The sequence below is a fragment of the Lissotriton helveticus genome, chromosome 4_1, assembly GCF_964261635.1.
Source record: "Lissotriton helveticus chromosome 4_1, aLisHel1.1, whole genome shotgun sequence".
In the NCBI taxonomy this organism is placed as follows: Eukaryota; Metazoa; Chordata; class Amphibia; order Caudata; family Salamandridae; genus Lissotriton; species Lissotriton helveticus.
In genome coordinates, this window is record NC_136063.1 from 610,859,438 (window position 1) to 610,881,297 (window position 21,860).

General features: G+C 46.0%; 1 protein-coding gene across 2 annotated transcripts in view; it reads right to left on the reverse strand.

Annotated features, from left to right (window-relative positions):
* LOC144827257 (lectin-like) overlaps positions 1-21,860 on the reverse strand; it is a 125,261-nt gene that overhangs the window by 39,664 nt on the left and 63,737 nt on the right. For both annotated transcript variants that reach the window (XM_078685640.1, XM_078685639.1), the window contains exon 4: positions 14,636-14,758. In XM_078685640.1, coding sequence (XP_078541766.1) covers positions 14,636-14,758 — 123 coding nt within the window. The remainder of the gene's footprint in view (positions 1-14,635; positions 14,759-21,860) is intronic.

Here is a 21,860-nt window from a genome sequence, read left to right on the forward strand (position 1 = left end):
GCCGAGTCACACAGAACTCAAAAATTACGCATTTACTAAGAACTCTTTATTGCCACTAGTATTGTGGTCATTTTTGTCGTTATGTTGGTCTTGTGCTAAGCCTTATATAAAAGATATGTCTTTTTGATATATTCCCAGTGTGGTGTCCCTTTGTGGTGTTGTCACTTAGTTACTGCATGTGGTCATAAATGCTTAACCTGCAAACGTCTCTGAAATAAGCCTTGACTGCACGCGCCAAGCTACCTAGAGGGTGAGCAGGGGTTATTTTGGGAGACTACCTACTTATCCTGACTAGAGGAGAGGGTCCCCGCTTGTCACAAGTACCTACCTGTGCCAACCAGAGACCCCCAAATCTAACAGTGCTAATGAAGACACCAACTGAGATAACTCTGTTAACAAGCTCCAGGCGCTAGATGACCCTCTTATTAAAACATCCAGTCCTAGACTGAAAATGTCCGACATGGCCCATAGAGTATTGAGGCAGCATAATCATAGAACCCAAAAAAAAAAGAAAAGAAAAAGGAGGGGGAAAACCCCCTATACATTTAACTCGGGGCCCCCTCTTCATTTCAAAATGTTCCAAAATATTCTCTTCTTTTTGCTGCCAGATCTCAATAAATCTAACTTAGAAATCACAAAGACAGAGGACTGCCAGTCTAAAAAGGAAGGAGGGATAGGATCTGTCCATTTTATACAAATTTGTCTCCTAGCTAGGAGCATAGCATAACAAAATAGCGATTGTGCAGGGCCACAAACATTATCCTTCAATCCAAAGATGATCAAAGGTAGGTCAATAGTGACAAGGCTTCCTATTCTATCAGACAGGAATTTTTCAATACTGTCCCAAAAGGAGGCCAAGGCAGGGCACTCTTTAAAGATATGAATGTCGGAGGCCGAGGCCAATCCACATTTCTTACAGCATACAGGCAACTCTTTATTGATTTTGGTGAGTCTCAATGGGGTAAAGTAAGCCCTATAAACATTGAACAGATGGTTCCTTTTTAACCAAACCGGTTTTACAATTTCGTATAAGATTTTAAACGAACTCTGCCACAATGTATCACAGTCTTGAACAGGTATAAAACTTCCCCACAGTTCATCGGCAAGTTTAAAGTCACCGTCCAATTCCTCCAAGATAGCCTGGTACCAGAGGAGACTTCCTTCTTCCCTTGGGATCTGGTCACAAGCTGGTGTTCCAGGTGATTGCTTCCACCTAATAAGCTACCATAAGTTGTTTGTAGGTGTGACTGGACCCAACTTGCCAGCTGGAGATATTAACATTTAGAAAGGCCAGCCACAACCCATTCCCTAAATTGTTCCCATGTAACTAAGGTGCCATCTGAGATCAGGTCCCCCCAAACTACAAGACCGGCTTCCCTCAAAGGGGTTGCCAATCTATCCCTCAAACATTCTGGGCCACTGGGGGAATCCCATAGGGGAGCTAAGCTAGAGAAATATTCAAGAGTGACTGACCTCCTCAATTCAGCCCATGTTTTACCAGGCCCTGCAAAACCTTGAGCCTAACTTTATTTTTAAACTTAGGATCGCCGTATTTCAACAGAAAGCCCTCCACCAAAAAGTGTGCACCCTGAAGCTTAGCTAAAAACATCCCTCCTGCTCCGGTATTGACCGGCATTTTCAGAAGCGTGCGTGCATGAGAGAGTGGGAAGGCCCAAGCATAACACGGAATATCTGGCAAAGCCAGACCTCCCTTCACCCTCCTCGTCTTGGCTTTTTCCAAGATATCACGGAGAGTTTATATCTCCAGACAAATGAGTTGATATCCCTCTTAATTTTATAATTTTTTTATTTCTCAAAATGAAGGGGGATACTATTAAAGAAAAAAGTAATTTTCGGGAGTGTTGACATTTTTACTAAATTTACTCTGCCAATAATGGAAAGAGGGAGCGAAGCCCAAGATTTCATTAACTTCATGCACTCTTTTGCCAGGGTGGTCAAATTAGTTTCGGCTATCTTAGTAATATCTTGCAGGATATTTACCCCCAGGTATCTCATTCTAGGGCTTATCGGGTGCTGATAATGATTTGCCTCCTGATTCCAGACCATATCTTCTGTCTTTGCAGCATTAATTTCATAGCCTGAGACTAGTCCAAACTCCTGGGCTTGGCTAATAACTGCTGGAAAGGCTGTGTCTAAATTAGCTGTAAAAAATTAACTATTGTCAGCATAGAGGGCTACCTTCCTCTCCCACTCCCCATATTTGAAAGACTGGATGTTAGAGTCCTCTCTGAGCCGTTGAGCGAATGGCTCAATATATAAATCAAAAAGGAGAGGGGAGAGTAGGCCGCCCTGTCTGGTCCCCCTAGATATATTAAAAGGACCAGTGATGTTGCCATTAACAAGAAGTCTAGCCGTTGGTCTCCGGTAGATGGACTGTTTGGTACGGCAAAATTTCTCAACAAGATTGAATTTTTCCAAGACCTCCGACAGATATATCCAATTCACCCTGTCGAAGGCCTTTGTGGCATCCAAGGTCATAGCTGCTAGTGGAATAGAGTATGTGGAGGCCAGGCCAATCGCTCCAATTAGATCGTATATGAGGTGCGAAAGCTGGCGACCCTTTACGAAACCCTTCTGGTCTGAATGCAAAATATCTCCTGACACTATACTCAATCTCGCTGCCAATATAGAGGTAAAAATGTTATAGCCAGCGTTCAGGAGAGATATGGGTCTCTAAGACCCACAATTAGATGCCACTTTTCCTGGCTTCAGGATCAGGACTATAGTGGCGTCGTTCCACAAATCTGGCGGATTTAGTCCTTTTTGCAAAATTTTATTTAAGAGGTTCGTCATAGTGGGGACTACCTGGTCGCTTATTATTCTGTATATTTCGGCAGGAAGCTCATCCGGACCGGGAGCCTTTCCGTTCTTGCCATCAGAGATAGCATCTATAACCTCAGCAAAGGAAAAGGCCCTGTCTAGAGTGTTGCTGTTGTTTTAATGTAAGGGGGGGAGAGGGATACCTCCAAGCCACCTTTGTGCACTATGGCTATCTACACTGCCATCCTCCCGATAAGTAGATTGAAAAGATGTCTGAAAAGCATCACAAATTTCCTCGTCAGTAGTTAAAGTGCCATTCTCATTTTTTATCTCCTTGATATAACTCCTCGCTCGGTCAAATTTACTCTTCCATGCAAGGAGTTTGCCCTCTTCTTCTCCATACTCAAAGTGGGAGATCTTACTGGCTTCCCATCTTCGAGTAAGCCTTGTATTCAGAATGTTTTTGTGCTTAGCTTTTAATCTGCTGACCTTATCTTGCTTCTCTTGCAAAATTTCAGGGGATACTCTACTCGAGAGATCTACCTCTACATCTTTCAGCCTGTTTTCAATATCCGTGATCTCTTCTTCATGTTTTTTTTTTCTATAACAAGACCTACTGGTGATTTGGCCTTGCAGAAAGGATTTTAGACAGTCCCAAACTGAAGTTATTGGGGCTGTGCCAACGTTCAGCTCCAAGAACCATTCCACCTCTTGTGAAAGAAAAGAGACTTCCTCCTCCTCCAAAAGTATAGCACGATTAAAGGACCAACAGCCAGATTCATGAAGCCAAATTGCGATCGCAATAGCTGCGAATTAGCTATTGCGATTGCAATTTACAGAAATGCAATTCATCATGTAAAATTTAGCGTTTTTATAAAATCGCTATAAATAATATTGCGAATTCACTAAAAGAATTCGCAGAATCATGGAAGAACCCCATACCGAATCGCAATTAGCGATAATCCATGGAATCTGCAAAATAGTTAGCGAATTCGCAAATCAATCGCAAACGATATTCATGAAAAGTCGCAATTAACGAAAAAGCGGAAAATCGCTTTTTGCGAGGTGCAATTTAAGGAGAACCAAAAGCAGGTGGTAACCATTAAGGAAAAAAAATATGTAAAAAAAATCCCTAACGAGCCACAGGTGCTGACCTGAACAAACACACTTAAGGAAACAAAGTAGTAGCATGAGGACCCTCACAATGCCGGGACTTTACATGGTGGTTAGGCGGCGCAGGCTCCAGGCTGCAGCACGTAACAGGCGCAGGATCCAGGAGAGAATATTCCGCTTGCGGGTCACCCTGCAGGGCCAAACAAGGGAGCAAATTTACTCGAAGTACCGCCTTAATGGGCCAATGATCCTGAAGCTGATCCGGGACCTGGATGTCATGCCCACACATGTACAGGTCTTGTGCTGCCTCCACCTACTGGCCTCCGGAAGCTTCCAGGGGATAGTCGCTGTTGCAGGGGGGATATCCCAGAGCACCATGTCCCGCTGCCTGAAGAGTTTCCTGGATGCAATGCTGAGCCGCCTTCACCACTACATCTCATTCCCCACCACCCAACAGGACTTGAAGAGACCAAGTTACAATTCTAGAACGTTGCCCAATTTCCACAAACCGGATGCATTGACTGTACGCACATCCACATCTACCCACCAGCACAAACGGAGTACATGTACCGTAACCGGAAAAACTACCACTCCCTCAATATCCAGATGGTGTGCAACGCAAAGACTTACATCACCGACATAGTGGCACAATACCCGGGGAGCACACTTGACTCCTTCATTTTCAGGCACAGCGGCATTCACACACGACTGGCCAGGGGAGAATTTGGCGAAGGACACCTACTAGGTAAGTACACATGCCCCCATTTAATACACTGTGATCATGTAGCTGCGCAGAACATGCACTCACCCTCTGCTCCTTTCATGCATGTGACAGCGCCTACGGTCTCCGTGAGAACCTACTCATCCCTTACCTCAACCCTGCAACACCACAGCAACGGCGTTATAATGCAGCACACATCTGCACTAAGAATTGCATTGAGAGGACATTTGGGCTATTGAAGAGCCGCTTCCGCATACTGCATAAGACTGGTGGGGCCCTCAAATACGATCCTGAGGTCTGCTCCCGCATAGTTACCTTGTGTGCAATACTGCACAACATTGCTACCAAGCGCAGGATACCTGTTGAGATATCTGGCAGTGAGTCTGAAGGGGACAACCGCCCACCTCCACATGCGCGTCATGCACCTGGGGAAAATCCTGCTGAAGGACACAGACGACGCAACCAAATCACTAATAACTTTTTCTAGTCCCCCCACTCCCCTCACCCAACACTTCACTCATGCATGACAAGTGAAATAATGACATGAGTCTGATGTACTGTTACTGAATAAATATTATTGTTGTTTTCACAATAATATTGCATTTTTTCAAAAAGATACATTGGAGGGGTATTGCTTCATACATCTAATGTTTTGTCAGGGGGCATGCTTTTAGCATCAGCATGTCCCTGCATGATGAGTATAATGTCAATGGCACCTCCGGCCTGAGGCTCCAATTCTCCTCTCCATATCTTCATCCTGATTTGCCCGTGATGACGCAGTGGGCCTGCTGCTGCGGCGGGGAACTCTGACTGGTGGCAAAGACAGGCTGCAGTGGCTAGATGTTCCCTCACTAGCGTCCTCCCCTCCTGCCTGGCCCTGTACAGTAGCCTGCAGAGCCTGAACTGCAGTGGTTGCCTGCTCGAGTGCCCGTGCCACGTCCTGGCAGCATTGGACCATCTGAATTTGCATGGCCAATGACCTACGGGACATCTGGGAAGTTGCGTTGCCAATTATATAATTGGAGCGCGGGTACGCTGAGAGTCGTGTTAGGAGCTGGCGGTGGCGGCGGCGGTTGAGGTCCCGCTGGGTGAGCATGGCCTCTGTGTTTGCCTCAACTGCTGTGGTCATGCGCTCTATCCGGTCGGACAGCTGGCCAACATTCCCGGCTGTATTGTGCAGCTGCAGATGTATTGCTGCAAGGTACCGTGCTTGTTGTTGGTGGACGCGCAGCATGCGTCGCTCTATTGTGAGACCCGGCACAGGCACAGTCACCCCCCTCCTGCCGGCGTGTGGTGTACTTTGGCACCGCACCCTGACCTGTCCGCTGGACTGGGTGGGCACAGTTGGTGTGCGTTGTGTTGGTGGCCTGGCGGCTGCTGGTGTTGCCGTTGTCACTGGCATGGGTCTCCGACTTGGCGGTTGTGGTGCGCCTGTAGTCGCATGCGTTGCAGGTGGCGGTAGGGCTGCTGCCGCTGCAGGTGGTTGTACGGCTGCTGGCGCTGTAGGTGGTTGTGCGGCTGCTGGCGCTGCAGGTGGTTGTACGGCTGCTGGCGCAGTTGCTTGCATGATGGACCAGGTTGTGCGCATGGCTGTGCGTCACCCTCAGAATCCATTGAATTCTCCACAATTTGCAGCCCCTCACTGTCGCTGCTGGTATCTTCAGCGCCACCTGTGATATAAAGTGGACGTTGAATAATGAACGGTTTCTTGCACATGTAAGGTTGCTACATGCATGCTGGCTAGCATTCCCTGCCTGGCTGTTGGATTGTCTCTATTAGGACATATCTGGCTGTATGGGGCTGAATGTAAATTGTGGTCAGACTACATGTCCCACAATGCAATAGGGATTTGCTGGTGTGCATGGGCTGCATGACTGGGGTTTCTAATGAGTAGCTCTAGGGTCATGGCCATTGTTAGGGGACAGGGTCGCAGTCGCATGGCACTTACCTTGGCTTTCTAGGGTGGGTCGGGAGGAGTCCAGCCGGGTTACCCCCACGCATACCTCAGGTTGCAATGTGTCCTCAACGAGGTCCTCCAATGGGGTGTTGGGAGGGACTGTTGGGTCTCCCCCTCCTGTTGCCACACGCTCACCCAGCCTCTCGGCGATCTTCTCCTTGGCACGACCTCAGAGGTCGTACCACCTCTTCTTGAGGTCGTCGATTGATCGCTGGGTGACTCCAACAGCATTGACTTTTGCACGGATGCGCAACCAAATTCGCCGTTTGTCGGCCTCTGGCACCCTCCTGGAGTCCTTCCCAAACAGTCTATCCTGATCTTTACTGACTCCCTCAATGAGATGTTCTAGCTCCTGTTCAGAGAATTTAAGTTTTCTTTTTCTCCCAGTGGAACTGCTCCCTGCTGCTTCCTGTGACATTGCTGCAGTGTGGTGTCTCCTGTATCACAGCTGGAGGTGTTGTAGAGTGGAGCTCTGGGCACTGCTGCTTCCAAATCAGCCTCAGTATTCAGACTGAGGGAGGGAACTGCCTGCTTCCTGGTTGTGATGTCATCACTGTGCTCGAAATGCGACTTCACATTTTTTTTGCGATCTCGCTATTAACGAGATCGCTATTTGCGAATTCGCTAATAGCGAGATCGCTATTTCAACACGGAATATGTCCGATTTAGCGATTTATCTGCGATTTCATGCAAATCGCAATCGACTTTTGCGGCCGATTGCGAATCGCTAGATTTTATCGCATAATTTCATGAATCCCAATCTGCAAATTCTAAATTGGGATTCGGTATTTCTCACAATTAAGAATTCACAGATTGGGGCCTTCATGAATCTGGGGGCAAGTCCTGATGGAACTAGAAACCGGGCATTTCAGAACTAGAAGGACCCCAGAATGATCTGAGAGGTGGAGTGCCAGGTATGAGATGTTCTGCACCTGGCCCCTTAATGAATAATTGACCAGAACAAAGTTGATTCTTGACTGGTGCCGATATTTATAATTTCGATATGACACCCCTAACTGCTGCCCTGATCTATCTCTCCAGATATCCGATAGGGTGAACTGTTTCATGGCCTCAAGCAAGTACTCCAGAGATTTAGAGAATACTACAGCTCTATTGGATGGAGATTTATCTAATGTGGGATTCAAGACAATATTAAAGTCGCCCGCCAGGACCATCGGTCCCGGGAAATCGAGTAGATGTGAGAAAATAGACTTCAGACGAGAAGGGTCATCGTGGTTTGGACCATGGTATACAATTAAGGTTAGCAATGTCTCCATAATTACAACTTTTACAATGACCCATCTGCCATTTGGGTCTTTTATCTGAGATAATATATGAGCCCAGGCTGTTTTCTTAAAAATAATTGATACCCCTCTGATGTTTGCTGACTGACTTGTGCTTATATGAGAACCTACCCAGCTTTCACACTTTAACAGAGAAATCATCTCTTCTTCTAATAAATGGGTTTCCTGGAGGACAATGACCTGTGCTAAAGAGTCCCGTAAGTATTGTATGATCTTATCTCTTCTTGGTCTAGTGCGCAGGCCATTGATGTTCCAGGAAAGAATCTGAAAAAAGCTCATGGTGGCTGTAAATTCTACATAATCGCCAGGGTCAGTGCTTAAGGTACCAGAATATGCACCCACACGCAAGTCAGCCCACTTCCAACGCCTTTATCGTTAGCTTTAAAGTTGGACAAATCATAAGTAGAGGAAACGAGGATTTTTTTAAATTTTAATTCCCTGCTACCCTCTCCATTTACCCCTATGCCCCGACATCCTTCCCCCTCACCCATGGGGAACCCTACCCCCAGTCATCTGGAATAGTGGTGTCCAGTTTATTGCACCCCAGAGGTGTCCACCCCCTCCACCACAAGAAAGAATAAAACCAAAAGTACTCAGTAAAGAAAGTAAGAGCCTGACCTAGCCTGACCCAACCTGTTAACCACGAGATGGGATGTGAAAAAGGAAGAAAAAAAGAGTGAGAAAACCTTATCTTATACACACAATTATTATTTATTTATTTTGTATTCATATTGTTTTTATCTGTGTGTTTTTTTTTTACTTCCCCCTTTTTTGTTTTTTCCCCTCTTTTTTTAATTTTTATTCCTTTACATTTTTTGCTCCTCCTTAATCTTGCTACATAAAAGACTATTTATGATGTTTACATTTATGTTTTAGAGGCAAGCTGTGAAAAGGGACCTGAGGGAACTGGAGGAAAGGCTGGAAATTATTATATATACATATCACCAACCGGATCACTGATTCTTGCTCATTTGCAGGTTAGCAAGCAATTCCTCTGCCTCCTGCACTGATCTCACATTGTGCATTTTGTTCATTAACATAACCTTCAAAGAGGCAGGGAATTCAAGTTGAGCCACAGCTCCTACCTTCTTAAAGTCCTCCAGCTTCCTACCCAGCTCCCATTGCCTATCCTATCTAGCATTGTTCTGGCCAGGTCTGGAATGAGAACTCCTTACCCTTCAGTGACTTATATTTAAGAGATAGGTTAAGCAACTTCTCTTTCAATGAATAGGTATAGAAGTTTATAAGGATCCTTCTTGGTTTAGGACGTATCAAATTTCTTCTGAAGGAATCTTTGTGAATTCTCTGGATATCCCTACCCAGTTCGTCTTCTGAAATCTCTAAATCAAGCGAATATTTTAAGAGCGTGATCATGAAGGACTTAAGATCTTCGCCTTCGTTCCCCTTTGGAACATTCACTATTCGCAGGTTATTGCAGCGAGAGTTATTTTCCATTGCATCCAGCCTGTCTCTCATGACCCCCTCATCTCTTTTAAGAGTGACTAGATCTGCTTTCAAGACATCGAGCTGATCTGTTAATGCCCCCACATTAGATTCTAGTGTCTCCATCCTAGTGTTTAAAAGGTCCTCTTTCTTATCCAGCAACTCGCAAAAGCTCCTGATCTCACCTTGGTTTGCAGCTGGGACCTTAAACCCTTTTTTCATATCTGCTGATAATGAGGCCAGAAGGAGCTCCAGCGAAGAGATTGAGTGTACCTCCAGATTTGGAGCCATCGCTCCGCTGTCTGAACTTCCTGCCTCCAGAGCCAGTCCCTTGGTTAGGTCCTTGGGGATAGCCTGGGGTTCAACTTGAAGGGCCTGACCCTCTAACTCCATCGGGTTATCTCTCCACTCCAAAGCATGGCTTTCAGTATCAGTTAGATCCGGCTCTCCAGCAAGCGATGAACCTCCTAGTTTTGTCTTTTCTGCTATTGAAGCTTCTGGGTTAGCCAACCCCCCTATAGATTCAGTTGTTTCCCCTTTCCCAAACTTTCCAGCGTCTCCCTGTCTCACAAGACACAAAACCTCCGGGAGGACTTTAAAGTAAGATCTTAAAGGAAGGGGTAATCTTGAGTTTAGCTTCTGAAGGAGTGTTTTTAGACCTGCCCAATTTTGTATTCCTTTTTTGATTTCCCCAGATAAAAAGGTTGAGGTGCTTTTTATTGCGTTCTTCTTCTTTGCGCTTCGACTTCTGCTGCCATGGCCCTCCTTTATACTATTATTCATGCTATTATTGAGACTATCCGTTCCTGCATCCAGACTGGCCTCTAGGCTAATCTGATATACCAGCTTAATATCCTTCCCAGCGGATTTTATTTTTGCAAGGCTTCCCCCTCCACGTTTTTTCTCTTTCCTGGTAGACGTACTGTCACCCTGGGCAGATGCTGAGGCTAAAGCGGGGGAATAAGTAGCAACTGCGGCGCATCCTACCTGAATCTGGGGCCCCCTGCAATTCAACAGACCACCACAAGCCTGGGGCTGCTCCTCCATGCTACCCTGCAGCGATGCTCTGACGTCTCCGGCGTCTTCCTCCTTACTGCACTTATCGAGTCCCCCGACGCTCTCCAGCTTGGGCGGTATAGGGTAGGTGCTGCCCCTTCCTCGGGTAACCTGGAAGAGACCATGGGCCACTGTTCTCCAGCTCCTCCTCAGCTACAGCACTGCTATCTCCAACCGTGTTAAGCAGGGAGCAGCAAAACCCGGGCCAGGACCAGGAGCTCTGCCAAAACCGCCACACACCCGCACAAAGCTAGCACAAAGCCGGGAAGAAATTAAAAAGAGAAAGGAACCGAAGCCTAAACATGCCACTCCAAGGCTTCCCGAGTACGGGCAGAAACAATCCCAGCACAGCGATCAGTCCACAAGAGTATCCTCGGTACTCCATACTGAACGCGCGTTCACCATGGCGTGAAGGTAGGGCGGAACCTCCGGGTGAAGCGGCAGCTCAGCTAGCTTCCGCCATGTCCTCCCCAATCGGCCATGTTTTTCATAGATAGGATTTCAGCTACTTAGGCTCTGTTGTTGCATAAGCAACATATGAGGTGCTCCACCCTGCAGACTCTACTTCAGATCAGAGGGAAGTTTAGCCTCATATTGTTCCCCCTGGAAGCTGAGGAATCATTTGTACTTCAGAGTAATCATCTGGCTCGCAGTGGGATCCACTTCTACCTAAGGTGCACAAGAACTATCTACTGTAAGACTCGAGGACACATTGCATGATTATTGATGCCTCATTATCCACTGGCTCTAAACCAGACTCTTAGAAATTATCCTGTGTCACTCCTTTATTGAAAAGCCTCATTGGACCCTAGAAACGTACCCAAATTTCCTAGGAGTATTCCCAAATACCACTGTAAAACCCTGGATGGAGGATATTTCTCTGTTGATTTTGCTTCTAAGGGGACCTTGTCACCCCTCCATCTCCATCAATAGTCCAATATGTGGAACTTTAGGAAATTATTGAAAATGTGCTTCCATCTTGCATTAGCTATAGTTTAAGTCTTTCTAGCCTTGCCCTGACATTTTTCTCTGAGGGAAAGGATACCCTTTACCGAGTGAAAGTTATGCTAGATAAAACACTAACCCAACCTAGGAGGGGAAGCTAGATTGCCTACTGTGTCTCTAGAGCACCTACAATTCCCAATTAACAAGATTGGCCCTCATAAATTCTTGCATCCATCCTCAAATTAATATATATTCATATTCTGCATAGGACTCTGTTTAAGGGTTATGGAAATGCACCTGCCTGTTTTAAAAAAAAAAAAATGTTGTTGGCTTAAATTATGCTTAAACTTTGCTAAGTGCCATATACTAGGAGAGAGGGCCAAGCAAAGCCAAGGGAGAGTACACAACTGCAAGTGTCAACCAGAAATTCAATAGGAGATATTGCAAGAAAAACTAAGATGAAAAGCGCATCAAATATTTTGTCATAATAGATAAAGAAAATACAATCCCAGTGTAGGTTTAGGTTAAATAATGATGTAATGGATGTGAGATCTGCCTCTAAAGCATTTGAATGGAAATAACCAAAGGAAAATACTAATCAAATCTAGTTTTATAACCAAGCTTCTCCCTTTGAAGTGGCGATTCTCCAAAGGCGGCAAGGGTAAGCGGCGAGGAAATACTGGTGAAAGAGGAATTCAACTCAGATACTGTATGACACAAGTAATTACTCTCAATAAAGCACTATCCATTCAGAGTTATTTCTTTCAAAATTAGACTTTTTCAATTTTGATTAACAGATTAGGCTGTAGTTGGCATGTGACATCAGGCCCACCAATATAATATTACAGAACACCAGTTACTAGAAGGCCCAGGGGGGCGATAAATAAGAGCCCTCAAGAGGGTACATTTAGGGAAGAAGACAATTGAAAAGAGTAAAGCTTCACAATTAGGAATCTGTACGTCCTTAATATTATATTTGTAGTTCTTTTTATAAATAATAGCAATGCCTCCTCCTAAACTATGTGGTATGTTTATCCCTAGAAGGGCAAAGTTGGAGGAAGGGCAGAAATTATATCAGGTGAAGAGCCATCTTGGAGCCAGGTTTCTGTTACAAAAAGCACGTCAGGATCAGCATCAAGGAAAACGTTAAATAAATGTACCTGATTCTTATGGAGGAAGCGACAATTTAAACTAATATATTTAAGCTTTTTTGGCTGCACCCCAGTCTTAGGCAGAGAGGAAATCTCTTCCGCAATGGAGGTTGAAACAGATTCAGGCAAGGAATTACCAGCTCATTTAAACTGACAATAAGATTGGGGTATTTTGGGATTAGGAGTCTTGCAGAATATTTTCAGTGTGGGCCTGAGATTATGAAGACCCTGTGGGGTGTACACACTAGGGGCTACTGGATAAAGAACAGAGGTTCTGGCCCCTCGACCCAGCTGGATGCGGACAGGCGCAGACGGGCTTGCACATTTGCATGTGCTTAAGTAGGGGTGCGAGAGATAACTGGAGCGCTGACCGCCTGAGAATGTGATAGGGCGGAAATGAAATTCACAACGTGACCTCTGCCCTCTGCTCAATTGGCACTACAGCCATGGTGGACCAGGGCAAGAGGCAGAATAGAAGCAAAAACAGCATTGGAGAGAACAGGTAAAAAGCGTGATTTAAAATTGTGTGCAGTAAAACTGTTAAAAACAGCGGAAAGTCCCACCGGGAATGAAGGTGAGTTCATGCGGCTTCAGCAGCCCTGTCCTAGTCTTAGGAATCTGAATTACTAGGTCGGCAGAGAGGTTTCTAGAACTGAATCTAAATCCGCAGCTGGAGAGATTAGGCAGAGATGTGAAAAACTGGCGGAAGCTACCGGTGTCCCTTAAGGGAAGGATTGTCTTGTTTAAAATAATGGCCCTCCCCTGTTTACTATATGTACTCCAGAATACTCCATATCAAATCCAGACCGCAGCATTTCGAACAATTGATGCAGAAATATGCACCCTGTTGTGGGCGGGGGAAAGCCCCCGAATTGCTCTGCGAAAGCTGCAAAGGGCAGTATATGAGGGGGGACTGGCGGTGCCTGACGTCCGGTGTTACTATCTGGCAGCTCAGCTTGTAAACGTGAACGATTGGCTATTTGCACTGCACGAGGAACAAGTCTATAGGGTAGACCATCACGCACTGGGACCTGGGGGATAGCCTGCTGCATTGTAGAAGGGTGGACGTAAGATGCAGCTGCTGGCGTATACAATGACGGTCATTCAGGCTTGGCGAATAGCCACAAAACTCAGAAGCCCACGGCTGGTGCTAATAAATATAAGAGATGCTGAATACCAAGGCTGTGTCGTCTTTGATCCCACCTCATGGTTTCTCTTTCATCCATCACCGGACATTCCCTGCTCTTTTATAGCACTCTTTCAAATTCTTCTGCATCCCTCATTTATCTTTGTAACTGTTTTTCTGTCTTTCTCCTCCTCTCCATCCTTGTTTTTCTCGCTCTGGCTCAAAGCTTTATAAGTAAAGATATGTGACTGTGGGCCTCACCTGCAACCACCAGCTAAAATTAAGTACTGTTTGTGTCACATTTGCTCAAAGCTAATAACATAAACTATGTATAATCAGTGTATTTTTAAAAGCCACTTTTTATGTTAGCAAATATTTCAGGTCTCATTTATAAAAACAATGCTGCAAGTCATTTTGCTACAGCGAGCGATGTCATTTTAAAAGCAGAGGTACGTGTTGTATTAGCAACAAGATGACGCATCATTGTGCTTTCCCCTGCACTATTGCACAATTGGCTGCCATGCGCCAATGCAGGCACTCTTGCGTCATGTGGTAAGGGTGCCTGCATTTCAGGATGATTGTTTTTTTGCAGGAAGGCACACCCTCCTGCACAAAAACAATAATTGATGGCATTTATCTCTTTCTATGTGTGGCGCAGAATGGAGAAAAAATAAGTATTTCTCCTTGTTAAGTCACTCCTACACCTCCCCTGGGGAGTCTTAGGATTCTGATGCATTTCCAGCTCTACAAAACTTTGTAAAGCTGGGAATGTTTCAGGTTCCATGGATGTTGCGTGGGAATACCAACAGCAACACACATGGAACGCCCCTTTCACACAGAGTAGGGCCTATATTTACAAGGCCATGAAAAGTCAAGCAGGGTGACTTTATGTGGCCTTGTAAATATGGGCAGGCAGGCATACTGCGCGGCTGGTGCGCCGCACCGACAGTGCAATGACCTTGTAAATGAGGCCCTTCAGTTTTAACATAGCATAAGTATATGGACCACACAATTTCATGCACTGCCGACTGCACTTACCTTATAGCAATCACTGGCACCAATCCATGCACTGTCGTATATCAGCTCCTGAATAAAACGGTTTTCTTCCAGTGAGTGCACAGAAGCAAGATGGGCAGTAGGTGTAAGGTTCTGGCAATAGATCTGAGGAAACAGATGTTACTCATAGTATGTGGGAGAGATACAAAAAGCAATCTTGAAAAGTGCTTTTCGCCATAAGAGACGCAGGCTACAGTCATGACAAGTATTTCAATTAAAGAGGGACACAGATTGTAAACCAGCCAGGTGAAACCTACTGTCGTATGTGGAGGCTCAGTGAGTGAGGGATTGCAAACCTACATTCTCAAATACTGTGAGAGGTGCAAAATTCAAGTATACAAACTAACTCTCATTTAGAGTGGTAGACTGATCAGAACAACAAAGTACCAATCATGGAACCCAGTCTACCACAATCATAGGAACATCAGACGAGGCACAACAGTAGCATCTTTGAGGCAGTTTGGCATGTGAAACTAACCAAAGTATGATGGCCCCCAAAATTTTTCTGGTCCAGGGCCGCATAAATCCACAAGATGACACTGTTTCTTACCTCTAATACATCACAAAGCATGAGACACGGAGAGGAGAAAAATCGAAAGCAAGATCATGCCTGAAAGGTAGGCTACTTAAGAAGTAGTACAACTGACTTCTAGTGGCTTGCAGTAACGTGGAGGCGGGTTTAGCTGTGCGCTGGGGAGAAGAAACCTCAACCAGAGAAGATGCACTAGGAAGGTTCTGTCAAGTGCACGTGGCAGAAGACCTGCATTAGGAGGATGGAGAAAGAAATATTCATGAAGAAACTACAAACTTTCCAGCTCACAGGCCTACTTGTGATGCTTAAATGTGTACTTCAAGTCTAAAGGCAGACTTCCAAAATACAGGCCTCTCCTGTGCTTGACTTCTGACTTCTGACCTCTTTATTGGTTTTAATTGATCACAAAGTTTAACCCTGTTCCTCGCTGGTCAATTGTGCATTGAATTGGTTTCATTTTTAATATTATTGGAGGTATTTCCTTCTACAATACTGAAAGACAAACCAATCACTGCTTCTCAATCCTTCAGCAAACTCTTATTAATGGTGGGTTCTCTGGCACAGTTGTTCATATCTGACAGAACTCAGGCCGATCCTGTGCTGCCTTTTGTTTCCAAGATCAGGAGATTAAGAAATGGTGTGCCATAAGGCTTAAAGATTTTGCCTTCATCGTGTAATCTGTTAACAGGGAATTTGGCTTCCTTACTTTGCTAGGTTGGAGTATATTTATATGTGTATGTTGATGACTCGGTTACTTACCAATAATCTTCATTATTACTAGTCCTAGTCTTCCTCAAAATAGTTCTTACCAATGAGCACTTCATGCCTCACCCACAGAATTCACCCATAACAAAAATAAACTTTGCCTCAAGCAATATGGCTCCAGAGAAAGTGGATAATCTATTACCTATAAAAGAGAAGCTAAATGACATACATTCCTGACATGCCAAGCAATATTATATATATCACAACTTTTTTTACTCTTTTTCCCAGGGAGGAAGGGAGGGAATCAAAGATTCAGGTGATGAAGACCATGACTCGGGGTAATCAAGATTACTGGTAAGTAGCCGAGTCATTACCTACCTCGTCCGTCTTCCTCATCCCAGTCCATTTCAGTGATTGTATACCAAAGCTGCAAAAACAGAACTGATACTATGCCACTAGAAGCAATGCAACACCCAAGTGATGTACTAAATGAAAGAATTCAAAACTTTTAATGAACTGAAGACAAAACAGCTGTCCCTAATTCCAAAGAAAACACCTTCCATTCTCAATCTGAAGTGAGTAATAACGTTGTTAAGGTAAGTCCAAACTGTAGCAGCACAAATATCTTGTAAAGAGGCGACCCTGGAAGCTGCCCAAGAGGAGGACATCCATCGAGTGTAGCATCCCTCTATGTTGCGAGGAAGGCCAACTTCAGAATTCTGATAGGGTAGAAAAATTACCATCTGTATCCATTGATTTAAAGTCAAAGCTGTAGGGCGCTGTTACTTGTCGGATAAGCCTTAAGTAACACATTTCACCTTTCTAAAAGAGGAAGTACTTTCAATATAGATAGGAATGGTTCTATAAAGCCCTATAGTATGAAAAATACTCTCTTTCTCAATAGAGGTACATGGAAAATGAATGGTAGCACCAAATCATGGGACAAATGAAAAGCAGAAGGTGCCTTGGGAAAAAAGTAAGGATCTGAGTATAACACCACCTTGTCATGAAAGAACCTTAAGAATGTAATGTGACAAAACAAATATCCAACTTCTCCTAATCTGCTGACAGATGTAATGGCCACCAGTAAAATTAGCTTAAGAGTTTCGAATTTTAGAGAATCAGTAAACAACAGTTCAAACAGAGGAGACTGTAGGCTCCTCAGAACGAGAGGCAAATTCCAAGACGGGACCGGAAAATAGATAATCGGTCTCCTTAAATGAAAACTCCTCTGCAGACAAAAAGCCAAAGGGTTGAAGTAGGAAACAGAAGGACCTTAATCGCTATTCAATGGCTACACAACGAGGAGACAGACAACCCCAACAGAAAACCATCCCTTAGAAATTTTAGTATCTTACCCCCTCACAAAAAATCTGGATTATACCCCCTTGTACAACACCTTTTGTAAAAGATTACTTTCTTTTCTGGAGTCCTGGGTCGAAAGAGCAATTTCTGAAGAACGGACTAATTCCTCCAATCTCCTCCTCTCAATATTGACCCCTATGGAGAGACAGATTTGAGATTTCATTGGAAAAAGAGATAATCTGAAAGGAGAATGATCAACTGGAAATAACCAGGTAGGAAGAATTGATAGATGATGCTATAAGGGGAAACAGTGTTTGCAGGTCCAGAATTGAACAACCAGCCGCAGAAACTTGCTGATCAGAGAAAAAGGCAGAAAGGTGAAGAAAAGCCTTTGGGTCACCTGAAGCTCATTGTGCCCACCCATCATACTTGCTGGTTTGGCAGAAGGAAGTAAAAGCTGGGAAGAAGAGCAACCTGGGGAGATGCAAACAGGTCATGCCATAGGGCAGCACACTGAATTATAATTTCTTGAAATATCTTGGGGCAGAGAGAAATCAATACTCAGGAGGGGAATAACCAACTCAGCTGATCTGCACACCCATTCTCCCTCCCGTACAGAAAAATTGCTGTCAGAGACGAAGGATTGTTCTCTGCCCAAATACCAATCTGTTCTGCCAGAAATGCTAGTGAGGGAACACTGATACTCTGGAAACGGTTCACATGGGCCCTTGAGAACTGATTGTCTGTTCAGATCTGGACTACTGTGCCCCTGATCTGAGGGAAAAAACTCTGTAGGGCTTTGTAGGCAGCTGAAACCTCTTTCCAGTTAGAAGATGTCATGGACTCCGCTGAAGTCTAAAGACCCTGGGCGAATTATTCCTGCAGTATTGCTTCCCAACTGAGAGCACTTGCATCAGTTGTGATTGTCTGCGGAAGGGGACGTTCCAACAGTACTCCTTTCAATAGATTTGATGGATTGGGCCACCATTGCAGTTTCAGAGAAATTGGACCAAGGATAGGGACCAAAAAGTCATAGTTCTGAGAGATTAGGTTCCAAAACGAAAGAAAGTGATAAGCAGAAATGAATTTGCCCCATTTGGGCAGGAGATAGTCTGCTGGTTGCCCTCTTCCCGCGCCCCAGACATGGGTAGGGGGGCAGGAGTGGTGCTCACAGCTTTTTTATGTGCTTAGGGTACCAGTGTTGGGGTCTAGTGCTCGAGATCAGCGTTGCCTCAGTACCTGTGAAGATGGGGCCGCTGGGGACAGGAGCTAAAATGAGGAGGAGACCTTATGCACATACCCTCCCAGCAAATAATAAATGAATTCTTGTGCCAGCTTTTGGACGCATGCCCATCCCAGGAGTAGAATCCAGTAGGGTGGTACCGCACCACATACAATGCTGCTCAAAAAAATGTCACAGGTTGCTGACCTTAAAAAGGTCGTAGCTTGGAACCCATTTGCCCAATCTTGGGCTCATTGTATTCCTGGTGGTGAGCTCTAGCTTCCCGAAGCAGTTATAGGAGACCTCTTCACTTCCAAGGTAGTGTATTAAGCAAGGAGTTGGTTCCACTGGCTCCCTGCAACAGCTCTCCACCTGGTCTTTGTCTCTGTGTGTAGAAGTTCTGATCTTTTCCCCCAACTGGTCTTTATGGGCTATAGGGGTGCCAGCCTCACTAGACCTTGGAGTAAAACACTGGTCCTAGAGTCAACTGGGGAAGACTCCTTAGTCCTTTTAGAAATCAGGGGGTTTGTCCTTCAAGTTGCCCATGGCTGCCCCAGTCCCAGGGTCCTGCAGCGAAAAGCACATAAGCACCTACAGCTTTTTCTCTCTCTTGTGCAAGGGTTTTGAAAAGGGACTAGTAGGTTCAGGAAGTTAGGCACCACTGGTCAATCACCTCTCCACCCGTGTCCTAACTCTCCTGCACAGGACACTTGAAGATGGCATCATCCAGGAGTCACTGGTCACATCTGCTCTTGGGGCCTCCACTTCACTCCTCACTGACATCACTGTCAGGGCCTTTCTCAACAAAATGTCAAAGAGGAGCCCCTTCCTGCGTTGGTTCCAGCTGCCCAGCCCTATTACAGTGTCATAGGTAATCAACAGATGTAGAATTTCATCCTAACCTCTTCCTCCTCAAGAGCCGAGGAAGCACTGTTAATTACTCATTTTGTGTGAGGTATGGCCTTTAGTCTCTCTGCTGGGGAGAAATGTAAGTAACTTGGCACAGCAGGGCCATAAAAAGCCTGGGCTCTGATACTGAGCTGAGCCAGAGAAACATGACAACTCTGGATGACCCACATGATGTACATGTTTTGTCTTGGGATCTGCTAATTTGAACTGGGCGTGCCTTTTCCACCCCAGTTTCATATATCACAGGACTTTGTAGGCCTAAGGGAAGTGAAACTACATTCTTAAGGCAGATTTTCCCAGATGCATACAATAAAGTGTCACTGCAAACACAACAGTAAATCACACTGACTTTACCTATACGTGTCCATTATCATTATGTGGCCTATCCCAGGTCAATATCTAAATCTGTAGAATCCACTATGCGCCGGGCTACCTGTGCAAGGTTACTGGGCTGCGCACAACAGTAGTCTCACGTGCACAGCATGGAAACTTGTGCACACATGTGTGCACATAGGTTCAACTTTAAGCAACCAAGCGTTCCTTACCCAACCTGTGTCGCAGCGGCAGTATCCCAAAAGGCAGACATTGGTGGTAAACATAAGCAGTCAATTTGCCATGTGATTACTGCGGGTGACACAAAGTTAGTGAGACTCGCCGACAATAAAAAGTCCAAAACTGGGTTATCGAAAAAGCCAAGAACTCATTTTGCAACAGGTAAATCTAACCAACCAAAGGAATTAAGGTTCCCCACCAAAGGTGTAAGAGCCTTAGTAGAAACCCTCAGAGCAGAACTTTGAAACACAGGTTTGAAAGTGCTGACCCAGTGCAAAGAATGTTAGATACTTCAATGCCGACAGCTTCAATGCCACGAACGCCCCGACAACCACTGAGAACTCCGCCCCCACGACCACCATCCGCACCAAATGACTGCTCTCCTGGACCAACATCACTGACGATGACACCATCAACATCATGAACACCATCCATCCTGAATCTCCGTCAGACCCATGCCCACACCACATCTTCAACAAAGCCAGCACATCCTTCGCACCCCATCTCCGGAAAGTCATCAACACCTCCTTCGAGACAGCACCCTTCCGGAGAGCTGGAAGCACGCCGAGATCAACGCCTTACTCAAGAAACCCAAGGCAGACCCCAAGGACCTCAAGAACTTCCAGCCCATCTCCCTGCTCCTGTTCCTGACAAAGGTCATCGAGAAGACCATCAATGAACAACTGATCGGCTACCTCAAGGAGAACAACATCCTCGACCCTTCCCAGTCCGGGTTCCGCAGCAACCACAGCACGGAGACTGCCCTCATCGCCGCCACCGATGACATCAAGTCCCTGCTGGACAACGGAGAAACGGCAGCCCTCATCCTCCTCGACCTGTCAGATGCCTTCAACACGGTCTGCCACCACACACTACGAACAAGCCTCCAGAACGCCGCCATCCAAGAGAAGGCCCTGAACTGGACCATCTCCTTCCTCTCAGGCAGAACACAGAGCGTCCGCCTTACCCCTTTCCGCTTCGAAGCCACCGAGATCATCTGCGGCGTACCCCAGGGCTCATCCCTCAGCCCAACTCTGTTTAACATCTACATGGCACCGCTCGCCCACATCTCCCGTCAGCATGACCTCAACATCATCTCCTACATCGATGACACCCAGCTGATCCTCTCCCTCACCAAGGACCCCCACACCGCCAAAACCAACCTTCACGAAGGAATGAAGGCCATCGCTGTATGGATGAGGAACAGCCGACTAAAGCTGAACTCGGACAAGACGGAGGTCCTCATCCTCAGGTCCACCCCTTCGGCCTGGGACGACTCCTGGTGGCTGACCGCACTGGGAACCGCTCCAACCCCCACCAACCACGCACGCAACCTAGGGGTCATCCTCGACTCCACCCTCTCCATGATTAAACAGGTCAACGCCGTCTCCTTCTCCTACTTCAACACCCTATGCATACTCCGCAGGATCAACAAGTGGATCCCCACTAAAACGAGAAGAACGGTCACCCAGGCCCTCGTCAGCAGCAGGCTGGACTACGGAAACGCCCTCTACGCAGGAGCCTCGGCCAAACTCCTGAGACGGCTCCAAAGCATCCAGAACGCCTCTGCATGCCTGATCCTTGACATCCCTCGCAGCAGCCACATCAAACCCCACCTGAGAGACCCGCACTGGCTCCCGGTCAACAAGAGGATAACCTTCAAGCTCCTCACCCACGCACACAAGGCACTCCACAACACCGGACCAACGTACCTCAACAGACGACTCAGCTTCTACACCCCCAACTGCCAGCTCCGCTCCACTGACCTCGCCCTCCCAGCAGTCCCCCGCTTCCGAAGAGAGACCTCCGGTGGCAGATCGTTCTCCCACCTTGCCGCCAAGACCTGGAACACCATCCCCATCCACCTACGGCAGACACAAGACCTGCTGACCTTCAGAAAACTGCTCAAGACGTGGCTTATCAAGCAGTAGCAGCATTCCCCACCCCAGCACTTTGAGACACTCACGGGTGAGTAGTCCGCT